General features: G+C 43.2%; 2 protein-coding genes across 7 annotated transcripts in view; one reads left to right on the top strand and one right to left on the bottom strand.

Annotated features, from left to right (window-relative positions):
- The window catches only part of PACSIN3 (protein kinase C and casein kinase substrate in neurons 3), a 33,756-nt gene that overhangs the window by 8,487 nt on the left and 6,217 nt on the right, over positions 1 to 19,052 (top strand). For 4 of the 6 annotated variants that reach the window (XM_063117495.1, XM_063117499.1, XM_063117501.1 and 1 more), the window contains exons 1-7: positions 10,613 to 10,698; positions 14,012 to 14,112; positions 14,522 to 14,678; positions 15,575 to 15,810; positions 16,197 to 16,352; positions 17,654 to 17,829; positions 18,106 to 18,226. In XM_063117495.1, the coding sequence (XP_062973565.1) occupies positions 14,059 to 14,112; positions 14,522 to 14,678; positions 15,575 to 15,810; positions 16,197 to 16,352; positions 17,654 to 17,829; positions 18,106 to 18,226 (900 nt within the window). In that variant the 5' untranslated portion in view covers positions 10,613 to 10,698; positions 14,012 to 14,058. Of the gene's footprint in view, positions 1 to 10,354; positions 10,562 to 10,612; positions 10,699 to 14,011; positions 14,113 to 14,521; positions 14,679 to 15,574; positions 15,811 to 16,196; positions 16,353 to 17,653; positions 17,830 to 18,105; positions 18,227 to 19,052 lie in introns of those variants that run through there. The other 2 variants (XM_063117496.1, XM_063117497.1) reach the window with 2 other exon arrangements.
- THAP9 (THAP domain containing 9) overlaps positions 9,905 to 19,052 on the bottom strand; it is a 40,004-nt gene continuing 30,856 nt past the window's right edge. The window contains exon 7 of the transcript XR_010025064.1: positions 9,905 to 9,916. The gene's annotated coding sequence lies outside the window, so the exon portion shown is untranslated. The remainder of the gene's footprint in view (positions 9,917 to 19,052) is intronic.

Genomic DNA, 19,052 nt, shown 5'->3' with positions numbered 1-19,052 from the left:
GCAGAGATGCATATTATTGAGTGGGTTCACAGATCATGCTAAGCCACCCTGAGAATAAAACACCATGGGTTAGCCACCCCTAGCCCCACAGACAATTGGGTATTTGGTGGCTTGCTGTGGCTTATTTCCCCCTTCAACTCTCCCTTAGTCCCCCCCATTAGCTCCAGCATGTATCTCAGGGGCCTTTACTGCAGAACTCCTAATTTCCTAGGTCACTGTGAAAAATAAACCACTCTGTAGAAACCACACTGGGTTCATGGCATGACAACCCACCATGGGTGATCACATATGGTGGGTTGGCTTGTTATGTGAACCAAGTCATATTGTGTACCAGCTTTTGGTTCCACTAACATTTTTCCTTGTGCTTAATACCCTTCTAAAATTATGTTTTTTTGCTGTGCTCTTTCACCTGAGAAAATTGGAATGCTATGAAGATACTTTAATTGGTGAACGTAAAAGTCGCCATTTAAACTTCTAAAAGTTATAGCTGAATACACAATTTGTATACATATAGTTTGTCTAGCCTCTGATTAGTCCAAGGATTGCCATAATGGAGATTTTTTTCCAGCCTAACATTTTGAAATGGTTAACCACCAAATTGGCCTTGCTTGAGGAAAGCAGCAATACAAAACCAAAATAATTTCTTCTATGATATTCTTGCTCAACTTGTTGCTTGTTTTAATGTGGGTTTGCTTTGTTACTGTCTGTGCTTGGGAGTGTGGTCTGTGAAACAACAGTACAAGTCAACCCTAGCAGCATTGAACTTAGAGGAGGAGTTCTCTGTGTGTTCCGAGATAAAGAGTAGGTAATTCTCTATACAGTGCAAGGTGATGTGCTGTGGCAAACTTCTAAGGGAAGGTATGCACCTATATTTACATGCTATTTTTACCTCCAGGCTTTTACAGCATGTGTTCTCCTCTTTGCTCTTCAGGATTCCATAAAAGGCTTCCCCCCCCAGGCTGAAGTCCTTGGCAGATGTCTAAGCCTGGCTATGGTATTGTTGTAGACTACTGTTCTAGTGAATCACAGAACCTGTCAAAGAACTTTACACAGGCTGCCAACACATAAATTGAGGTGGTTGTGCTATTGAACAGACTTAGTGAACCAAAACTAGAAGCATCTGGAGAAGCAACTTCACCATTTATAATATGGCTGACAGAAGTCTAAAGAGATGGTAGGTAGGTGAAATAGAAAACCTGGGATCAAATTCTTGAATTATGCAGAACATAGACTAGTGCTCTGCTTCTGAATTGAGATCATGTAGAAATGGGCTACGTGGGTGAATGTTTATGGAGAGAAACAATGCGCTGGCAATGCTAACTGGCTGAAACGACTTCCGAAAGTGAACCTACTGAGTGATAATTACATAATCAGAAACTGAGTTCCAGCTGAAAGGGTTTAGTGCAAGGTTTGAGTAGTGCAGCTGACTAATGCTGATGACATCCTTCCTCTTGAGCTTATGAGCTCCTCCACACCTTTTGATAAGTGTCACCTGTTGCTGCTTCAGAAAATGGGCCTTCTGAGTATACGTGATTGTATGATCAATATGATCATTTCAGGGCATATAAACTTCATTTTCCATGTACAGGACTTGTAATAGCAGCTGCATTGCTAAGGAAAGAATGTGTTGGGGCAGATTTCCTGTGCCAAGACCCTATTTTCTGTTAAACATTAATGTAAATATTTGTAATTAGGAGGAAGCTTTTGTACAGTATGTGTCTGAATGTTAAGCATTTTGTAGGAACAATCAGTATTGAAGATGAATAGCGATCAGATGTTTGAACAGATTTGGGAATCCCAACCTGACTTCCTTGTTTAAAAGAATGTGCCACAACTTGTTCCTCATGCTCATTGTTTTAAAAGGGACATTAGAATAGTGTCTTGTTGGGGGGAAATAACAGAGTTGCTTTCAGGCATCCTGCATTCCTAAGCATTAGGGGTCCTGAAAGTTTTGTCAATGTGTGATTTTTGTTAAAAAGTTTGTTAGATGGTGCCTAATTTCAAATGGGGCTTTTCCTTTAATTGTGTAAACAAAAAATAGCATGCCAGGAAAAAGAGTCTAGCCTAAGTTTCTCCCTGGCATGATCTCTATGTGCAACATGAGGGCATTCAGACGTGCAGCATGAGATGGTTCAGTCCAGGGGAAGTTTTGCCATTTGGTTCTGCTGATCATATACACAGCCCCTCCAAGGCCAACTGTTGACAATATGTAGCAATAGCTCTACTCCAAGCCAGGTAGATCATAAGGAAGAAAGTGGAACCATACATATTTAAAAGCATCATTTGAAGTGGAGAGAAAAGCTCTTATTACTAATGTCTGATCAATCAACAGGAATGTTGGAACATAAACAAAGATACCTGTGTTACACAATTGAAAAGTAGTAGGTGAGCGCTAGGGTTCAGGACCTAATGGTATGGCTGCTTCTAAAAAAGCCCTCCCTGGATCTCCTGGACTTTAATAACTATAGACCAATATCAAATCTTCCATTTTGGGGCAAGGTGATCGAGAGGGCAGTTGCAAACCAACTCCAAGCAGTTTTGGCTGACACAGATTTTCTAGACCCATTTCAAACCGACTTCAGAGCGAGATTCGGAGTTGAGACCACTACGGTTGCCTTAGTGGATGATCTACACCTGTGTATTGATAGGGGGAGTGTGGCCCTGCTGGTACTTTTGGACCTCTCAGTGGCTTTCGATACCATCGAGCATAGTATCCTTCTGGATAGCCTGAGGGGATGGGAATCAGGGGCACTGTGCTTCGGTGGTTCTGGTCCTACATCTTGGGCAGGTTCCAGATGGTGATGCTTGGGGATAGCTGCTCCTCAAAGAAGGAGCTGCTGTGTGGTGTACCACAAGGTGCCATCCTTTTCCCAATGCTATTTAATATTTACATATTAATGCTGTTTTTATCTTGGTTGTGCTTTTATATTGTATTTTATGTTATGGTTTTATACTGTTTTGTTTTGAATTGTCTTAATTTTGTAAACTGCCCAGAGAGCTTTGGCTATTGGGTGGTATAGAAATGCAATAAATAAATAATTAAATACATGGAACTGCTTGGAGAGATCATCTGGAGGCATGGGGCGGGGTGCTATCAGTATGCTGATGACACCCAAATATATTTCTCTATGCCTTCAACAACAGCATCAGCTAAGGATAGTGTGTCTCCTCTGAATGAATGCTTAGAGGCGGTAATGGGCTGGATGAGGGGAAACAAACTGAAGCTGAATCTAGACAAGACGGAGATGCTCGCTGTCAAAGGCTGCAACCTGGGTTTGGAGGTGTGTCAACCAGTTCTGGATGGGGTTACACACCCCTGAAAGACTGTGTTCACAGCTTGGGGGTGCTTCTAGATCCGTCGCTCCAAATGACAGCCCAGATAGATGCGACAGCCAGGAGTGCCTACTATCAGCTTCGGCTGATACGCCAGCTGTGCCCCTTCCTAGAGTCAGAAGACCTAAAGACAGTAATGCACGTGCTGGTAACTTCGAGGCTCAACTTCTGCAATGCGCTCTACATAGGGCTACCTTTGTGCCTAGTCTGGAAACTTCCAACTAGTTCAAAATATGGCAGCCATTTGGTCACCGGTACACCGAGGGGTGACCACATTACACCAGTTTTAAAATCTCTTCACTGGCTGCCAATTAGTTTCCAGGCGAAGTATAAAGTGTTGGTTATCACCTTTAAAGCCCTACATGGTTTGTAGGATCGCCTTCTCCTGTACAATCCACCCTGCACACTCAGGTCCTCTGGGAAGAATCTACTTCAGTCAGCCAAAATTAGGCTGACAGGTATTACCCAGACAACGTTATCTTCTGCTGCTCCCAGACTGTGCAATGGCCTGCCGGAGGAGACTCGTCAACTTAACAGGCTATCAGAATAGTTTTCAGAATAGTTGCTTCGTTCCCAATGGCTCTAGCTTCTAATCGTCCTTGGGATATTGTTTCCATTTCAGGAATAGATGGTCCATCTTGTTGTATATTGAGAGCAGTGGTAAGCCAGTAGCATCTGGGCTTCCCATGCTGAGAGCAATGATGTCAGCAATGTTTCTCATGGGTGGGTGGTGGTCCCTCCCTGCTCCTCTCCTTTCTGCTATTCCTAGATAAGTTCTTCCCCCAAATAGGCCTCTGAATCGTACAGAATATGCTGGTGTGCAGCTGTTGGCCTCTAGGGTTCATACTTTTGAATGGCTCTGAAATTTGCCTTTCAAGTTGCTTGGATTTTCTTTTTCAAGGAAGCAATTTAATAAACTAGTTACAGTGGCAGACGTGTGAACAATGAATCTTCTCATCATCAAAGGAGAGGAACTGATCACAATGAATAACAGAAGCACAGAGTTAGGGTAAAGACCCCCCCCCCTCCTTCCCTTTCTCTCCACCACACTGTGCAATAACTACACACCCCTTTGTATTACGGAATCCCAAGAAACCTGTCTCTTTATCTTCATTGGCTCTCCTATGAAATGTATGTCAAAAAGCCAAACTTTGACATTTTACTTAAGACTCTTGTTTTTGTTATGTAGCAGTTTGGGAGATGATTCACAAATATAAAGTTTATTAAATTGGGTAATGTACAGCAGGCAATTGGTACAATGGACAGAGTTGTAATTACTTTCTGAATATATCAGGCTTAACTGCTATGGGTAAAAGTGTATGAAATGTAGTTCTGTGTATAAAAATAATAAATTGAGAGTTGTGAGCAGGGTAAGTGAAAGCAGAGCCTACTTGGCAAGTTTAGTGGGAAATTTGCATGGGGAGAGGGCTGATGCAAAAGTTGAGTGGTACTAAACTCAGCAATTCTATACCCCAGCAATGGGCAGAAGATCCTGAGGCACTGAATTGACAAGTAAAACATAAATCTTCATAATGAAATGAGACGTGAACAAGATTTGCTGGCCAATGTGTGTGATCTTTTTGCAGCGCTTCAGCAATGAAGGGTGCCTCCTCGAATTATTTTAGATCTGTAACGTATTAAAGGAAAATGCTCGTTTTGCTTCATGGTTTGTTGTTTGGTTTTGGTTAATGCACAATTTTTCTGCTCTACTTGGCTCCACTTGTTCCTTGGCTGGGGCACAGTACTCAGTTTGTGGCATCATTGTTCCTAAAAGCACTTGCAAACATGGAGAATACCAGGGCAAGAAACAAGAACTTTAGACCTTTAAGAGGAATATGAGGATACAACCTTTTCTATTGGTCAAATTATATAACTTTTTCAACTCTTTTACAAAGAGGTTGAGGAATGTATGAATCAATTCTCATTAATGATGAAGCCTTTGGAGATTGGGCCTTATAAGAAAAATATAAGTTAAATTATTGGGAAAACTATCGGACACTAGTGCAGGCTGCCAAATAGGAGAGTAGAACAGCATAACTCTCCAAAGTTTGTCCAGAGTTGATTGGGTGGTTTGGGGTGAAATCACTCCTGCCACAACATATTGAGAAGTGAATGGGGAGGCTGATGGACTACATTTTTTTAGCTCAGCCTTCCTCAACCTGGGGCACTCCAGATGTGTTGGACTACAACTCCCAGAATGCCCCAGCCAGCTGGCTGGGGCATTCTGGGAGATGCAGTCCAACACATCTGGAGCGCCCCAGGTTGAGGAAGGCTGTTTTAGCTGGAAGGGACCTTAGACAAAGTGCCTGATTCAACTTTTGCAAGCAGATTTACAGAACACAAATGGCAAGGGGGTTTGAAGGCAGTGAAATAATACAGTCCATTCATGTGGAAATGAGTCAATATAAATGGTGCCATTACATATCAAAGTTTAAAAATACCATGATCTCCAACTGGCATCTAGGAAATACTAAGCAGTGAGTGCAGATACTATAAATGATGCTGCTTAGGGACTTGTGGGCTGAGTTGTAATGTCACCTGTTCTTGTACACTTTAGGTGCTTTTTGGAATATTAAATGATGGTGTCTCTTCCCCTAGCTGTGGGATGTTTGCCTATGGTTCACAGATAATTACTTCAAGAAAGATTTGGGGTAAGATAGAAGAGATCTGATCCCTCAACAACTAGAATAATAGAACTGGTAGGGTATTCAAAGGTCATCTAGTCTAACCCCCTGCTGGTGCAGGAAATCCATTACTACAGCATTCCTAATAGGAGCTGGATGACTGCCTTCTTAAAAACCTCTATCAAAGGACAACCCCCTTTTGAGTCAGTCTGTGTACCACTGCTGGTTGACTCTTCTCTGACTTATGCTTTCACCAAGATTTTTGCTGTGGAAATGTCACTGGTATAGGGGGCTGGAGCAGCTACGGCTTTTCTAAAACTGGATTAGGCAGTTCACACAGGCCTAGATTCCAAGGGAGAGGCTGGGAATTGCTGGTTCCTGACTCCTTTCTCAACCAGGTGACTCCTCCAAGGGAGTGCCCCCCTGGACAAAGAAAAAACACCCCATTGCACAAGTCTGCATAGTGCATTCTTACTGCTGTTCAGCACGGTAACAAAAGCTGCTTTGTGGAATACTAGATTATCAAGCTCCTCTTTAAAAACACAGTGCAGTAGAGCTGCAGGCCAGGAAGTGAACTTGGGGGATACTCTGGAAGAGGGTGAGTACTTGCATTCCTCTGTGCATTAAATTAAGTTTAATGGATTAACTACAGATGCTGATGACAGTGCAGTTCTTAAATCTAAACTGATTAGATCAGTTAAAATTCAAGTTGACACATCTCTTTCCTCACTATTATTTTGAATAACTAAAATCTTAGGTTCTCCCCACCCTCCAAATAAACACACACTTTCTACACCTTGCCACAAAGCAAGTTTATCACTAACTCTCCACGGTTGGTATTTCCGTCTTGTCTGGTATAGGAGGAAGATAAAAGATTCCTTTTCAGGTGCCCCTAGGTAACGTGGTAGAAGTGTGAGAGAGGTTTCGTTTATCAAGGAAGATAAAAGATTCCTTTACAGGTGCCCCTAGATAACATGGTAGAAGTGATAAGTTTCTCATAGTGCTGCCTCCTTGGGGTGTGGAAAGAAAGCAAACAATCAGCAGTCAGAGGTCTTACTCAATTCATCACTACAAAAGAGAAGACCTCTGTGGTTGAGCCCCGACTTTGGAATGCCCCTTCCAAAAGAGAAGTGATCGGTGCCAACTTTGTGTGGGTTTTGGCGCCAGACATTTTAATGTTTCTTTTTGTCCAGGCATTTTAACTTCTTAATATTTTAGAATCCTAATAATGTTTTAAAAATAAAAAGATTATTTTTAAACTGAACTTATTTTCGTTTGACTTGCTAGTTGAAGAGTTATTGTTCAATTTGGTTTTTAATGTGTGATTGTATGGGTTGTTGTTGTTTTTAACAATGGATTTGTTTGCATTTTTATGTTGTGTATACCATGCTGGGATCCTGTGGATGAAGGTGGTTCATACATTAAAAGAAAAACAAGGATACAATCCTATGCATGGTTAGACAGGAAAAGGGTTAGGGTTAGGGTTAGGGTTAGGGTTAGGGTTAGGGTTAGGGTTAGGGTTAGGGTTAGGGTTAGGGTTAGGAATGCTCTCAGCATTCTTCAGTATGGCCGGCTGTGGGATGCTGGGAGTATTAGGACTTTTTTCTGTCTAACTTGCATAGAATTGCATCTTAAATAATATAAATAAGTAGAATGTGTTAGGCTGGACCACCTCATCTCAATTCGAAAACAATTGAAAATTATTATTTTTTATTTACTTGTTACCATTATATTCCATTTTTTCCTCCAAGGATCCCAAGGTAGCATATATGAGCCTCCTTCTCTCCTTTTTATCCTCACAACAGCCCTATAAGATTGTTGTGAGACTGAGAGGTCAGTGACTGGCTCAATATCATCCAGTGAGCTTTGTTGGCTAAGTGGGACATGCCTGGACCTTCCCAGTCCCAGTCCAACACTAACCACTACCACACGCTGCCTCAAACCAACTGTCCTAACTATACTGTGAGCCTCAAGACTTGAAAACAATACCTGCCCTTGCTTATGTGCTATGTGTTTGGATGTAACATTGGGTAATTAAAGGTTTTAGCTTTTTTTAATCTACATGAACTTGTTTCTCAGTTGCTATTCCTGAAAAACTATACACATCTACTCTGGGTTGAATATGCCTCTGAAGGAAGTTTATTTGTTTCTATGCTGTTGCTCCCTGCTGTAGAGAAACTCACTGTTCTTATTGACAGAGAGACTTTACTTTTCTAATACACCCAGATAATGCCTGGCACTTGAGTGGAAGTACTGAAGGGTGGTGTACAGGAGTGGCTCTGTTTTCAGTAAACCTTTAGAGGTGGATAATTTCCCTTTTTCCTGGAGCATTCACATATCTAAAAGTCATTGGCCAGCCCTTTCAAGTATTTATTTATTTGATTTGTACCCTCCCTCTCTACCAAAAACGTCACTCAAAGTAGCTTACAGGCACAATTAAAGTTGATTGAAGCAATACAATAATATATGAGAAACTTCCCCCTTTTAAAAAATTTGACTTATTCTATACTTTTCTCCTACATACACATTCCCAGATGGTTAGAGAATGCAAGAACATCTTTGTTTGAATCTTAAAACCACCTAACTAACTGAATTCCTCTTGAGCTAGAAGTTCAAGACTGTTTCTAGTGACTTTGGTGTTGTATTAGGATAGCTTTGTGTCTTGAATCTGAAAGAAATTTCTGTGTTCCAAAAGCTGTGTGAATAAGAAGCTAACTGATGGATGCAAAGTGCTTATGAAGGATGGAAGTTAGAAAGTCAGAAATACTATAGTTTGAGAAATTGGATCTTCTGCAGAAGAGTTAATCTTTTCATATATATATATATATATATATATATATATATATATATATATATATAAAAACACTTAAAAGGAAAAACAAACAGGCGTCTGGTACATTAAACTCTAGGAATGACAAATTCCAAAGGGGTAGTAGCTCTGTTAAGTAACTTATCAATAATTACACCATGATCTATCCCTAGTTCAGCTTAGCAGGAGTAATCAGTTCTGGTGATGGGCATGTGTCTGATAAGTCAGTGTTCCCATTTTCAGCATTTCTATCCGGTGTTGTACATAGGTCAGCTATATCTGCAGAAGTTTAAAGCATTGCCAGGGACCAATCTGGAGTGAATCCAGCTGGATAAATTTCATTTCTTAGCTTCTGTGATACAAGAAATCCACTTGCTGACTCACATTAGGGAGACATGATGTGGAAGTTGCAGAAGGAATGAACCTCAGTGTCGTTTGTTTCTGCCCTCTAACTCAGGTTTCTTTTAAAATAGATGGAGACTTTTGGCTATTTTATACCTCTGCTCCCATGTAGGACAGTCAATCTGGTCCTAGAATCAGAAAGTTGAAGGTCTAATTATTGCCTCCTTTGGCAGTGAAGATGATGACTCTCCAAGTTCCTGAAATGCAGCCATTTGTCTTAGAGTCTGGAGAATCCCCCCCACACAGTTTTTGAGGTGTCCCCACTTAAAGCAAACCTCTAGCCCTTTTGTTTGTAGGGAGAAGCTATAGCTTTTGGTTTGTTCCTCTCTTCATATCTTTCTAGTTCTGCTTGCCTCCATACGATTTAAGACTGGCGACTCTGTCAGTCCTAGGAAACACATCTTGCCACTTCTGAAATGCCATCACTGGCTGCTGGTGAGTTTTCCAGCACAATACTGGCTTGCCGTTTAAAAAGCCGTGTGTGACTATGATGTGGGTTCCTTAGGAACCACCTCCTCCCATGCGCTGAGTTATATATTAAGATCACTGTTGGAGGTCTTTCTCTTGGTGTCCCCACCTTCTGAATCTGAGCAGGTGACCATCGGGAAGAGGGCCTTTTTGCCCATGATGCTCCATTCAGATGGGAATGTCCATCTGAGAGGGGCTTGTCTGGCACCAGGAGAAGACATGTTTATTTCTCCTTTCGAAAGCATTAGCTGGATTTCTGCTTCTGTGTGTTTCATAACATCTGGTGTTTTAGCTTAATTTTGATCATCTGATCAAAATTGGTGTTTATTGTTAGCTGCCCTGAGATAGATAGATAGATAGATAGATAGATAGATAGATAGATAGATATGTAAATAAAAGTTGTATCCTGGCTGTAGGATAACCACAGGAGGAAGTAAGGAAGATTAATTGGGGCAGGTGGGAGAGCAGGGCCTAGCGCCAATCCTGCCCTGACGGGATCCAAGTCTATGCTGGCTCCTTCCGGTTGGTGAAAAGCTGTTGCTTTGTTTAGCTCTTATGACCCAACCTTTTTCCTGCTACATGTCGTCATGCCATCCCAATGCTTCTACACCCCCCCCCCAGGGTAGGATCTTCTTACACTGGGTCTTGGTACCTCTCCAGTATACACAGAGTGGCACCTTGCAAAGCAGGGGGGTTGCTGCTGCTGCTGCTATATTGGGGGGTGCCCCTCCCTGGATTCCACAGAAAGTACACTCAGGGATGAGAGCTGTCTTAGTTGTCAGAGTGATGCAGTAGCTGTATTTGAGTCAGACCAACTAGTATTGACTATAAAGCTGTCTGACTCCACTTCTTCCAGCACACTTAGCAGGGACTAGAAGAGCCGAGAGACTGCCCTGCAGCCCCTGCTATTCGGTCTTGCATTTAGGTATGTAGGCCTGTAATTAAAGACGGGTATGTAGCCATCTGCTTCATAGAACATGGGGCTCTTAACAAATGGAGGCGGGTGGCAGTAGTGAATCCACATAGCTGTGCAGGAGTCCCCTGTCTCGCTTGATAGGCCAGGTAAGCTAGAGCTGTTTGAATTTTCAGTATCTATAAGAGGAAGAGCCATGCATTTTTAAAGCCCTTTCCCGTGTAATAGGAGAGGGCTGATGTGGCAGCTAGCACTGGCTTAGCTATCTTATCTGTTTGTGAGTCTCTCTCTTAAGAACTTAAGAGTTGTGGAAAGCATTACCACAATGCAAAGGATCTAAGGGAGGATGAAACTCTGCTCCTTTGTACTATGAAACCTTGATTCTTTGTGTTGCGAAAGTTCAGCTTGCCATGGGAGCAAGTAGATACCTTCCCAGGGTGTGTGGGAGCTTTTTATAGCCAGGAATGTGCAAGAGGCAATGAGCAGCAGTCGAGCATGTCGGTCAGTTATTAACCATGAGTTAGTCTCTAATGAGCAATACCCTAGAGTAAGGTGTCTGTGGGAATCCCTGTCACCAAAACAGGCTGAGGAGGGTACATAGGAATCCCCATTTACTGTATGCCGTGCATAGTGCTTAAACCATGTGAGACAAGGCCACTGACCCAATTGCATTACATTTGCAGTGGATGGATTAGCACAAATTCAGATTTATGTGAGTACATAGTGGTGGGGCGGGGTAGAGGGATGACTAGGATAAAAAGTGAGCCAATGAACTAAAGTGCAGCCACATGGGTAGTGGTAAGATGCAACTACATTCAGAGGTCCTAGGATGGTTTGCTGCCTAACCCCACTGCTCAAGTCTGCATTTTTATTTTGCTTTGATAAACAGCTTGTTAGGTCACTTCCCTTCTAGGCAGCAGTTGTCATTAGATAGTAGAATTGATGGTTTGAGGATCTGCAAAACATGGTGGATGTAGTAGGGCGCTGGGACAGTAAGGAAAGGGTTCCCCCTGACTACAGGAAGCCTTATTCAAATTGCTTTCAGTTTTCAGTGTTTATTGACCACTGCCCATAGGAAATGAATTCTCCATGATGCTAAAGGCTAGAAAAATGCCACCAAGAGGAAGAAAATCAACCTCAGGAGCTACCTAGTTCTGTATAAATGCTTCGTCTTAATTCCTTACGGTGGGTCTGCCAATTCCCCTCTCTTTGGCTATGCTACTTCTTCAACCAAGCAGTTGGTCAGGAGGCATTCTCAACACTCAAAAGGGTACTACATGTTTCCAGTGGGCCTTGGTTTTTATTATACGTGATCCCTTTAATCCTCCTGACTTCATATTGAGAAGCTCAAGTCCTCTTTCTGGCACAAGCTTTACTTGAAGTGGTGGTATAAGGGACCTGGTGTACTTTGTACATGTTTTTCTACCTGGTGGCATTGGAAAAGAGGGTGAACTTGCATCTCTTGGTTCTGATCTGACAGTACCATAGAATCAAGGCAGAGATCTCAATTTGCACGTAAGCCTGGAGAAGAGAAGATTGAGTGGAGACACGTTATCACACTTCAAATACTTGAAAGGTTGTCACAGAGAGGAGGGCCAGGATCTCTTCTCGATCATCCCAGAGTGCAGGACATGGACTAATGGACTCAAGTAACAGGAAGCCAGATTTCAGCTGGACATCAGGAAAAACTTTCTGACTGTTAGAGCAGTACAACAATGGAACCAATTACCTAGGAAGGTTTTGGGCTCTCCCATACTAGAGGCATTCAAGAGGCAGCTGGACAACCATCTATCAGGGGTGCTTTAAGGTGGATTCCTGCATTGAGCAGGGGGTTGAACTTGATGGTCTTATAGGCCTGTTCCAACTCTACTAGTCTATGATTCTATTCTATGATTCTTTATGTTCCTAAAGCAGCCCTCCCCATCCTGGTGCCCTCTGGATGTTTTGGATTACACTGCCCAGCATTCCTGACCGTTGTCCATGCTGCCTGAGGCTGATGGGAGATGAAGTCCAAAATATCTGGAGGGCACCAGGTTGGGCAAGGCTGTCTTAAAACAACAAAGTAAAGAGCGCTAAAAAGTATTGCTTATTTCCAATTTCCCCAAAATTTCTGGTTTTTTTCCGAAACACCCCAGAAAAAAAGTCCCCCCCCCAATGTCCTCAAAATTTCCAGAAATGTTTACTTCTCTTAGGCTTGTCATGTTGTCTGAATCTGGGCAGTGTGAGGGTTAAACAACCTTCACATAACCCTAAAACAGGGCATGAGTTATGCAAAGTTTGTTTAACACTTGCACAACCCCAGCTGCCCAGGTTCGGATGCTATGGCTTGAATGTTCAAAATGCCCACCAGCATCTGCCACAGCTCACCATGGCTTAAATAAAACCATGGTGGCTTATTGAATCATGCAAACTGGCCCTAAAGGTTAATTGTGGGTTATTTAAATAATTCATGATTACCCTAACTACTAATTGAAAAACCTTAGAAAACATCTGATGGCTTGAGGTTTTGGAGATGAAGGAGTGCTTCACAATCCACCACAGGATAATGAGAGCCCACCAGCATGATTTTAGGAGCTTGGATGTGTCGAGGTGACGTATTCAGTCCCTTAAAACTTATCTACAGTGTTTTTCAGCTGATGGGATCATTACGTCAGGGCTCAACACTGGCGTGTTTTAGGCATTATGCCTGGGGAAAAGCCAAAGTAAACAGATATGATTTCAATAATCATATCTGCTTACTTTGGCTTTCCCCCAGCCATAAGCTTTCTTTGAACCAACCTCATGGTACTGTTGTGTGTGTATGTATATGTGTGCGTGTGTGTTTTTATTCTCTTGTAAACCACTCCAGGATTTAATTCAAATTGGTAATAAATAAATAATAAAAGCTTCCAGCTTTCTACCTGGGGATATCCAGGGAGGCAAAGGACATTTGCCTTTCCAAAGATGAGCATTTTTGTAAACTGAATTAAAAATACATGCAGCTGCTATGTAGGTATGGCCTGGAGTGTATAAGTCAGTGTGTGTGCACATGTGTCCATGTTATCTCTCTCTCTCTCTCTCTCTCTCTCTCTCTCTCATGCACACACATATATGGTGAGTCTATATAAGCATGGGTGTACATCTATCTATATATGTATGTGCATACTTACTCTGAATGTGTCTCATTTAAGCCCTGACCCAAATCCTCCCAACACTGGGAAAAGCAGGCCTGTAAGTATTTGATACTTTCTTAAAACGAACTAGGAGGCCTCCTCAGAGGTGGTATTGGTGATACTCATAAATGAACCTTCCCCCTAAAGAGACAGAACACTTACCCAGTTACCACATTTGTGTCTCTCTGGTTGCTGATCAATATTGCTAAATTAGGACTAGCCTGTTTGGGCAGGAGAACTCCCTGCTTTCAATATCTCAGTTGAGCTGAGGCAACCTGCTACATGTACAGTTCTTTGTTTTTCTTTCCAGCTGCACCAACATCTGCAAAAATTCTCTGCTGCAAGGAAACCAGAGTGATGTCAGCGGAGGATGATACTGGTGGGGAGGCTCCCAGTGGCAGTTTTTGGGAGGTAAGAAGGCGGCAGATGCAGGGTAGGGTGCTCCTCCCTCTAGGGTTGGGGAGGACATGCTGAGAAATCCTAATAATCCATGGCTTCAATGCCTTCTGAAGGGGAGGCAATGACAGCAAGCGTAGGGCAAGCTGACATCAGATACTTCTTTTTATGGTTCCACTATCTTTAGTGTTTTATAATAATAAAAAGTCTGGAATGTGTAACCGCTATGAACAGCCCTGTTCCCGCTCCCCCTTCCCTGCCCCTGCCGGGAATCTGGGTAGGGTCTTGGATGGGAATGATTCTCCAGTTCAGGAACTTTCCGAGGGCTTGTCTGTTCTGCGTGGGCAGATCAGGCATTGCCTCTGACTCGTAAGATAAATCTGAGATGAGTGCGAGAGGGACTGACGCTCTTGTCTAATTTCAGCCTGGCAACTACAAGCGGACAGTGAAGCGGGTGGATGATGGAAGCCGGCTGTGTAACGACCTTGTCTCCTGCTTCCAGGAGAGAGCCAAAATTGAGAAGAGCTATGCACAGCAGCTAACAGACTGGTCCCGCAAATGGAGGACTGCTGTGGAGAAGGGTATGGCAGAAGAGGCAAATTGCTTAGGGTGGAACACCCTGATGCTGTAGGGGACGAGGGACAATTTAGATCATTCTTCTTTTGGTGTTCTGAAGAGCCTTTTTGCAGGTGGGGGTCAGGAAGGTGGGTGTTGGCCCCCTCAGCTAAAACAAATAGTTCAAGAAACAGAGATGCTTTTTGTCATTTTTCCAGTAATTGGAGAAGAAAGAATATTCTTGATGTCGATTGTCCTACAAGAAGTGGCTTTGTTAAATCAAGGAAAGTTGATGAAGGATTTTAGTTTTGCGGGATTGCCCTAAACAAAATCTGTAGGATGAATTCTGAGGCGCCGACGCTACTACTGTTACTACTACTTAACACAACTTAATGGCAAGTGGCTTTCAGCTGCTGGCCCATGAATTGTCCAACTTAGGTAGGAAGAATTCAACAACCCTGATTGACACAGAAACTTGTACAAGGGACAAAAACAGTCTTACACTACATGATGGGAAGGCTGTGTGTGATGGTAATGAGTAGGCAGTGAGGAGATGTGGATGCAGAGTGGAGGACTTCCAGTACAAATTTGATTGCCATCCCTCAGCAGGCAAAAGGTTATTTCTTGTTCTAAAAGTAGAGAATCAAACAAGTCTTTGTGGAAGAGAAACTCATCAGGAGTTTGTTAGCATGCACTAGTTGCAATTATCCAGTAATGATCCTAGCAAATCACCTTTATCTATAGAGACCCATGTGAGCAACATGCTTTCCTGTCACAAAACGTTTGTTCTCTGGATGGCAAACCTGCCCCATGGACTTCTAGGCCAGATGACATTGATGACAGATGAAGGCTGGGTTCTGTACAAGTTCCTTTTGTGCTTGGCATCATTACATTTCCATGCTGTTTTTGTTGGTTCCTCTAGGCCCTCAGTACGGCACTCTGGAAAAAGCCTGGCATGCATTCCTGACTGCTGCAGACAAACTCAGTGAGATCCACCTAGAAGTACGGAATCGCCTGGCTGGTGAAGACTCGGACAAAATTAAGACCTGGCAAAAGGAGGCCTACCATAAGCAGATGATTGGTGGCTTCAAGGAGACTAAGGAGGCAGAGGAGGGATTCCGCAAGGCCCAGAAGCCCTGGGTGAAAAAGTTGAAAGATGTGAGTGAGAAATGCGACCAAAAGATGGGGGAGGGGTGGAGAGACTATCAAAGATCCTGAAGATGGTCAGTCTGGGAATTCAATTCTTAGTTGTCTTTATGCTCTGTGGCTTCACAAGTGTCCAAACAGCTTGATCAGCTTAAGCTGCTGTCATGTTAGGTGTTGCTGAGATGGAACCTGATTTTGAAGCTGGCCATCTTGATGTCTTGCCTGTCCCTGTCCATGTAGGACAGACCTCCTCCTTCTATGAGGGATATAAGCTGCTGGGCAAGTTAGGAAGCCTTCTCTACCACTTCCTGTTGAATGCAGGAAAGACACTTTGCTTGTGATGAAGAGCATCTCCACTGAGCTGTTTGATACGCTATTAAATATGCTATCTGTGTTAGGTGGAAACTTCGAAAAAGAGTTACCACACTGCTCGGAAAGATGAGAAGACTGCACAGACACGAGAGAATCATGCCAAAGCGGATTCTGCAGTGTCACAAGAGCAGATGCGTAAACTGCAGGAGCGCGTGGAGAAATGTGCACAAGAAGCAGAAAAGGTAGGTAATGTTGAAGGCATGCTTGGGCAACTGGGGCCCTTTCTACACCTAAGGATTATCCCAGGAAAATGGAGGGATCCTCCCTGCCTGCTCCCGGGATCCCGTGTGTCATTTGGATGCACAGGGATGATCCTGGGACAATCCCAGGAAAAAAGGCAGGTGTAGAAACGGCCTGAGTCTCTCTTAGGTTGAGAGAGTGGCAAGTGGCCAGTGAGTGTGGCCAGTGTTGGAAATGGGTGGGATCTTCATAGCTGACTAAATTCTGTGGTTGGAGTAGCAGCAGTGGTTCAATGGCTAGGCCATCAGCTTTGGGATCCTTGCCCTTGCATGAATGTTGCTTACTGCATCTTGACCCAATGGAAAATTAGGGGGATCAGAAATTGAATGGCTCAAGGTCCTATTATAAAGAGTGTGAAGGATAGCCATTAAACTGAAATTGTATTCATTTATTATTATTTATTGAATATACAGATTTATATACCACTTTCCATGGTTGTTATTAAAGCAATTAGCATACAATGTCACTGCCACTAAATTATAACAATAAAACAGTACAATAATAATGACTAATTAGCAATAAAACTATACACTCTGGTGTGTACTGCTGATTATAACTGGAGGGGTCACACCTCGATCCTGTGTGAAAAGATGGGCCTTAAGAAGACGCTTCAAGGTCAAAACTGTGGGTGCCTGTCTAATGACAATTGGTAATGCGTTCTAGGGAATGGGTGTTGCAGTACTAAGTGGTCTGCTGGAAGTGCTCCTGAGGGGAACCTGTGGACCATGTGGCACCACCAGAAGTGCTCCTTTGAAAGATTGCAGAGACTGGGCAGGGATATAAGAGGTGAAGCAGTATTAGAAGTAACCTGGGTGTAGGGAATTCTTTCAAAAGAGAGAGCTGGATAAGTAATTCACTATGGGCCCATTCAGAAGACACCTTAAACCACGGCTTTAACCATGGTGGTTAAGCCAGAAAGCCAGGCCGTGTTCAGAAGACACCTTAAATCATGGTGTTAACCACAGCGAATAAGACTTTTTGCTTTATTCACCATGGTTAAAGCCATGGTTTAAGGTGTCTTCTGAACAGGGTCCATATATTCTCCCTCAAGTGATGAAACTACTAGAGCAACCAACAAGAAAGTGTCTGTGGAACATGAGTCCATCTTCAGTCCCTGATATTCCTACATGAAATGCAAATCTGGACAGTACATCTGGAGGAAGTCAGGATTCTTTTGAGTCTTGCACTAGGACGCAGCTTTCCAAGCCGACTGCTCATAAACGTTTTCCTTGGTTCCCTGCAGTGCAAGGATCAGTATGAGAAGATGCTGGAGGAGCTGAACCGGTACAACCCTCGCTACATGGAGGACATGGAGCAGGTCTTTGAGGGCTGCCAGGAATCAGAGTGCAAACGCTTGTGCTTCTTCAAAGATATGTTCTTGGATCTGCATAATCATCTCAACCTGTCTACCAATGACAGGTGTGTGTGTGTGTGTGTGTGTGTGTGTGTGTGTGTGCATGAGTGAGAGAGAGAGAGAGAGAGAATTGGACTGTCACACATATGAGTCTTCTGTACCCTTCATGACCTGCTGCGGGATAAGAAAAAAACACCTCTCTTTGTTTTCTTTAAAGTCTGTTGCTCTCCACACTATGAAAACCTATCCAGTATTCGTGCAACCTCCTTTATCACATACCGACATACCTCTCCAATAGAGTTTCTTATGCTTGCTGTGCGTTGTTTCCCCCCTGACTGCAGCTTCCATGCACTTTACCGGGATTTGTACCAGGGAATAATGGCTGCAGATGACCAAGAGGATCTGAAGTGGTGGCGCAATACCCATGGGCCAGGCATGGCTATGAACTGGCCTCAGTTTGAGGTAGGCTGTTTCTCTCTGGCACGAAGCCTTTTAAATAAGAAGCATCAAATACATAGCATGATGGGAACATAGGAAGCTGCCAGGTCAGACTGATTGTCCATCGACTCTGGTATTATCTACTCCAAATGGCAGCCACTCTTCGGGGGCTCAGGCACAGGCCTTTCCCATCACCTGACCCTTTTAACTGAAGGGGACATGGATTGAAACTGGGACCTCTTGGATGCAAAAGATGTGTTGTACTCGTAAGCAATGATCCCTCCCCAAATGATGTGTGTCGCTTAGTTGAACTGTGGTTTAGGTCCCTCTCCCTGCTGAGAAATTTGTGGACTTGGAGCTACAGTGTTCTGTAGATGGGGTCAAGGATTCAAGTATGCAAACAGACTGCGCTCAGAGATTTCTTCTGCAGAGAATTCAGGCAATCTCATATTATGGGCCTGAAGGCATAGCAAGAGACAGCAGGACCGCAGGATCCTGCTGTGCCAATCTCTCGACAGGTGATGAGTGGGCTGATACACTAGAAGCCTGGAAGATTTGCTGCCAATTTCACCTCCACATCTAATGTCCAAACACGGTGTGGTTGTGGCACAGCATAAGAACTTGATTAATGGTTTAATTTGTTTTTAGCTGTGTATATTTTTTGTTTTATATTGGATGATTTTATCTGTATGCCACCCTGAGATCCTAGTGATACAGGACGGGATACAAATGTTTTAAATAAATAAATTAAATAAATAACAATAGCCCTGCCTAGTCAGATGAAAAGCCTATCTAGTCCAGCATCCCGTTTTCCACAGTGGCCAACCAAGTGCTTATGGGAAATGCACAA

Source organism: Elgaria multicarinata, chromosome 2 (genome assembly GCF_023053635.1).
Source record: "Elgaria multicarinata webbii isolate HBS135686 ecotype San Diego chromosome 2, rElgMul1.1.pri, whole genome shotgun sequence".
In the NCBI taxonomy this organism is placed as follows: domain Eukaryota; kingdom Metazoa; phylum Chordata; class Lepidosauria; order Squamata; family Anguidae; genus Elgaria; species Elgaria multicarinata.
This window is presented reverse-complemented; position numbering and strand designations above follow the sequence as displayed.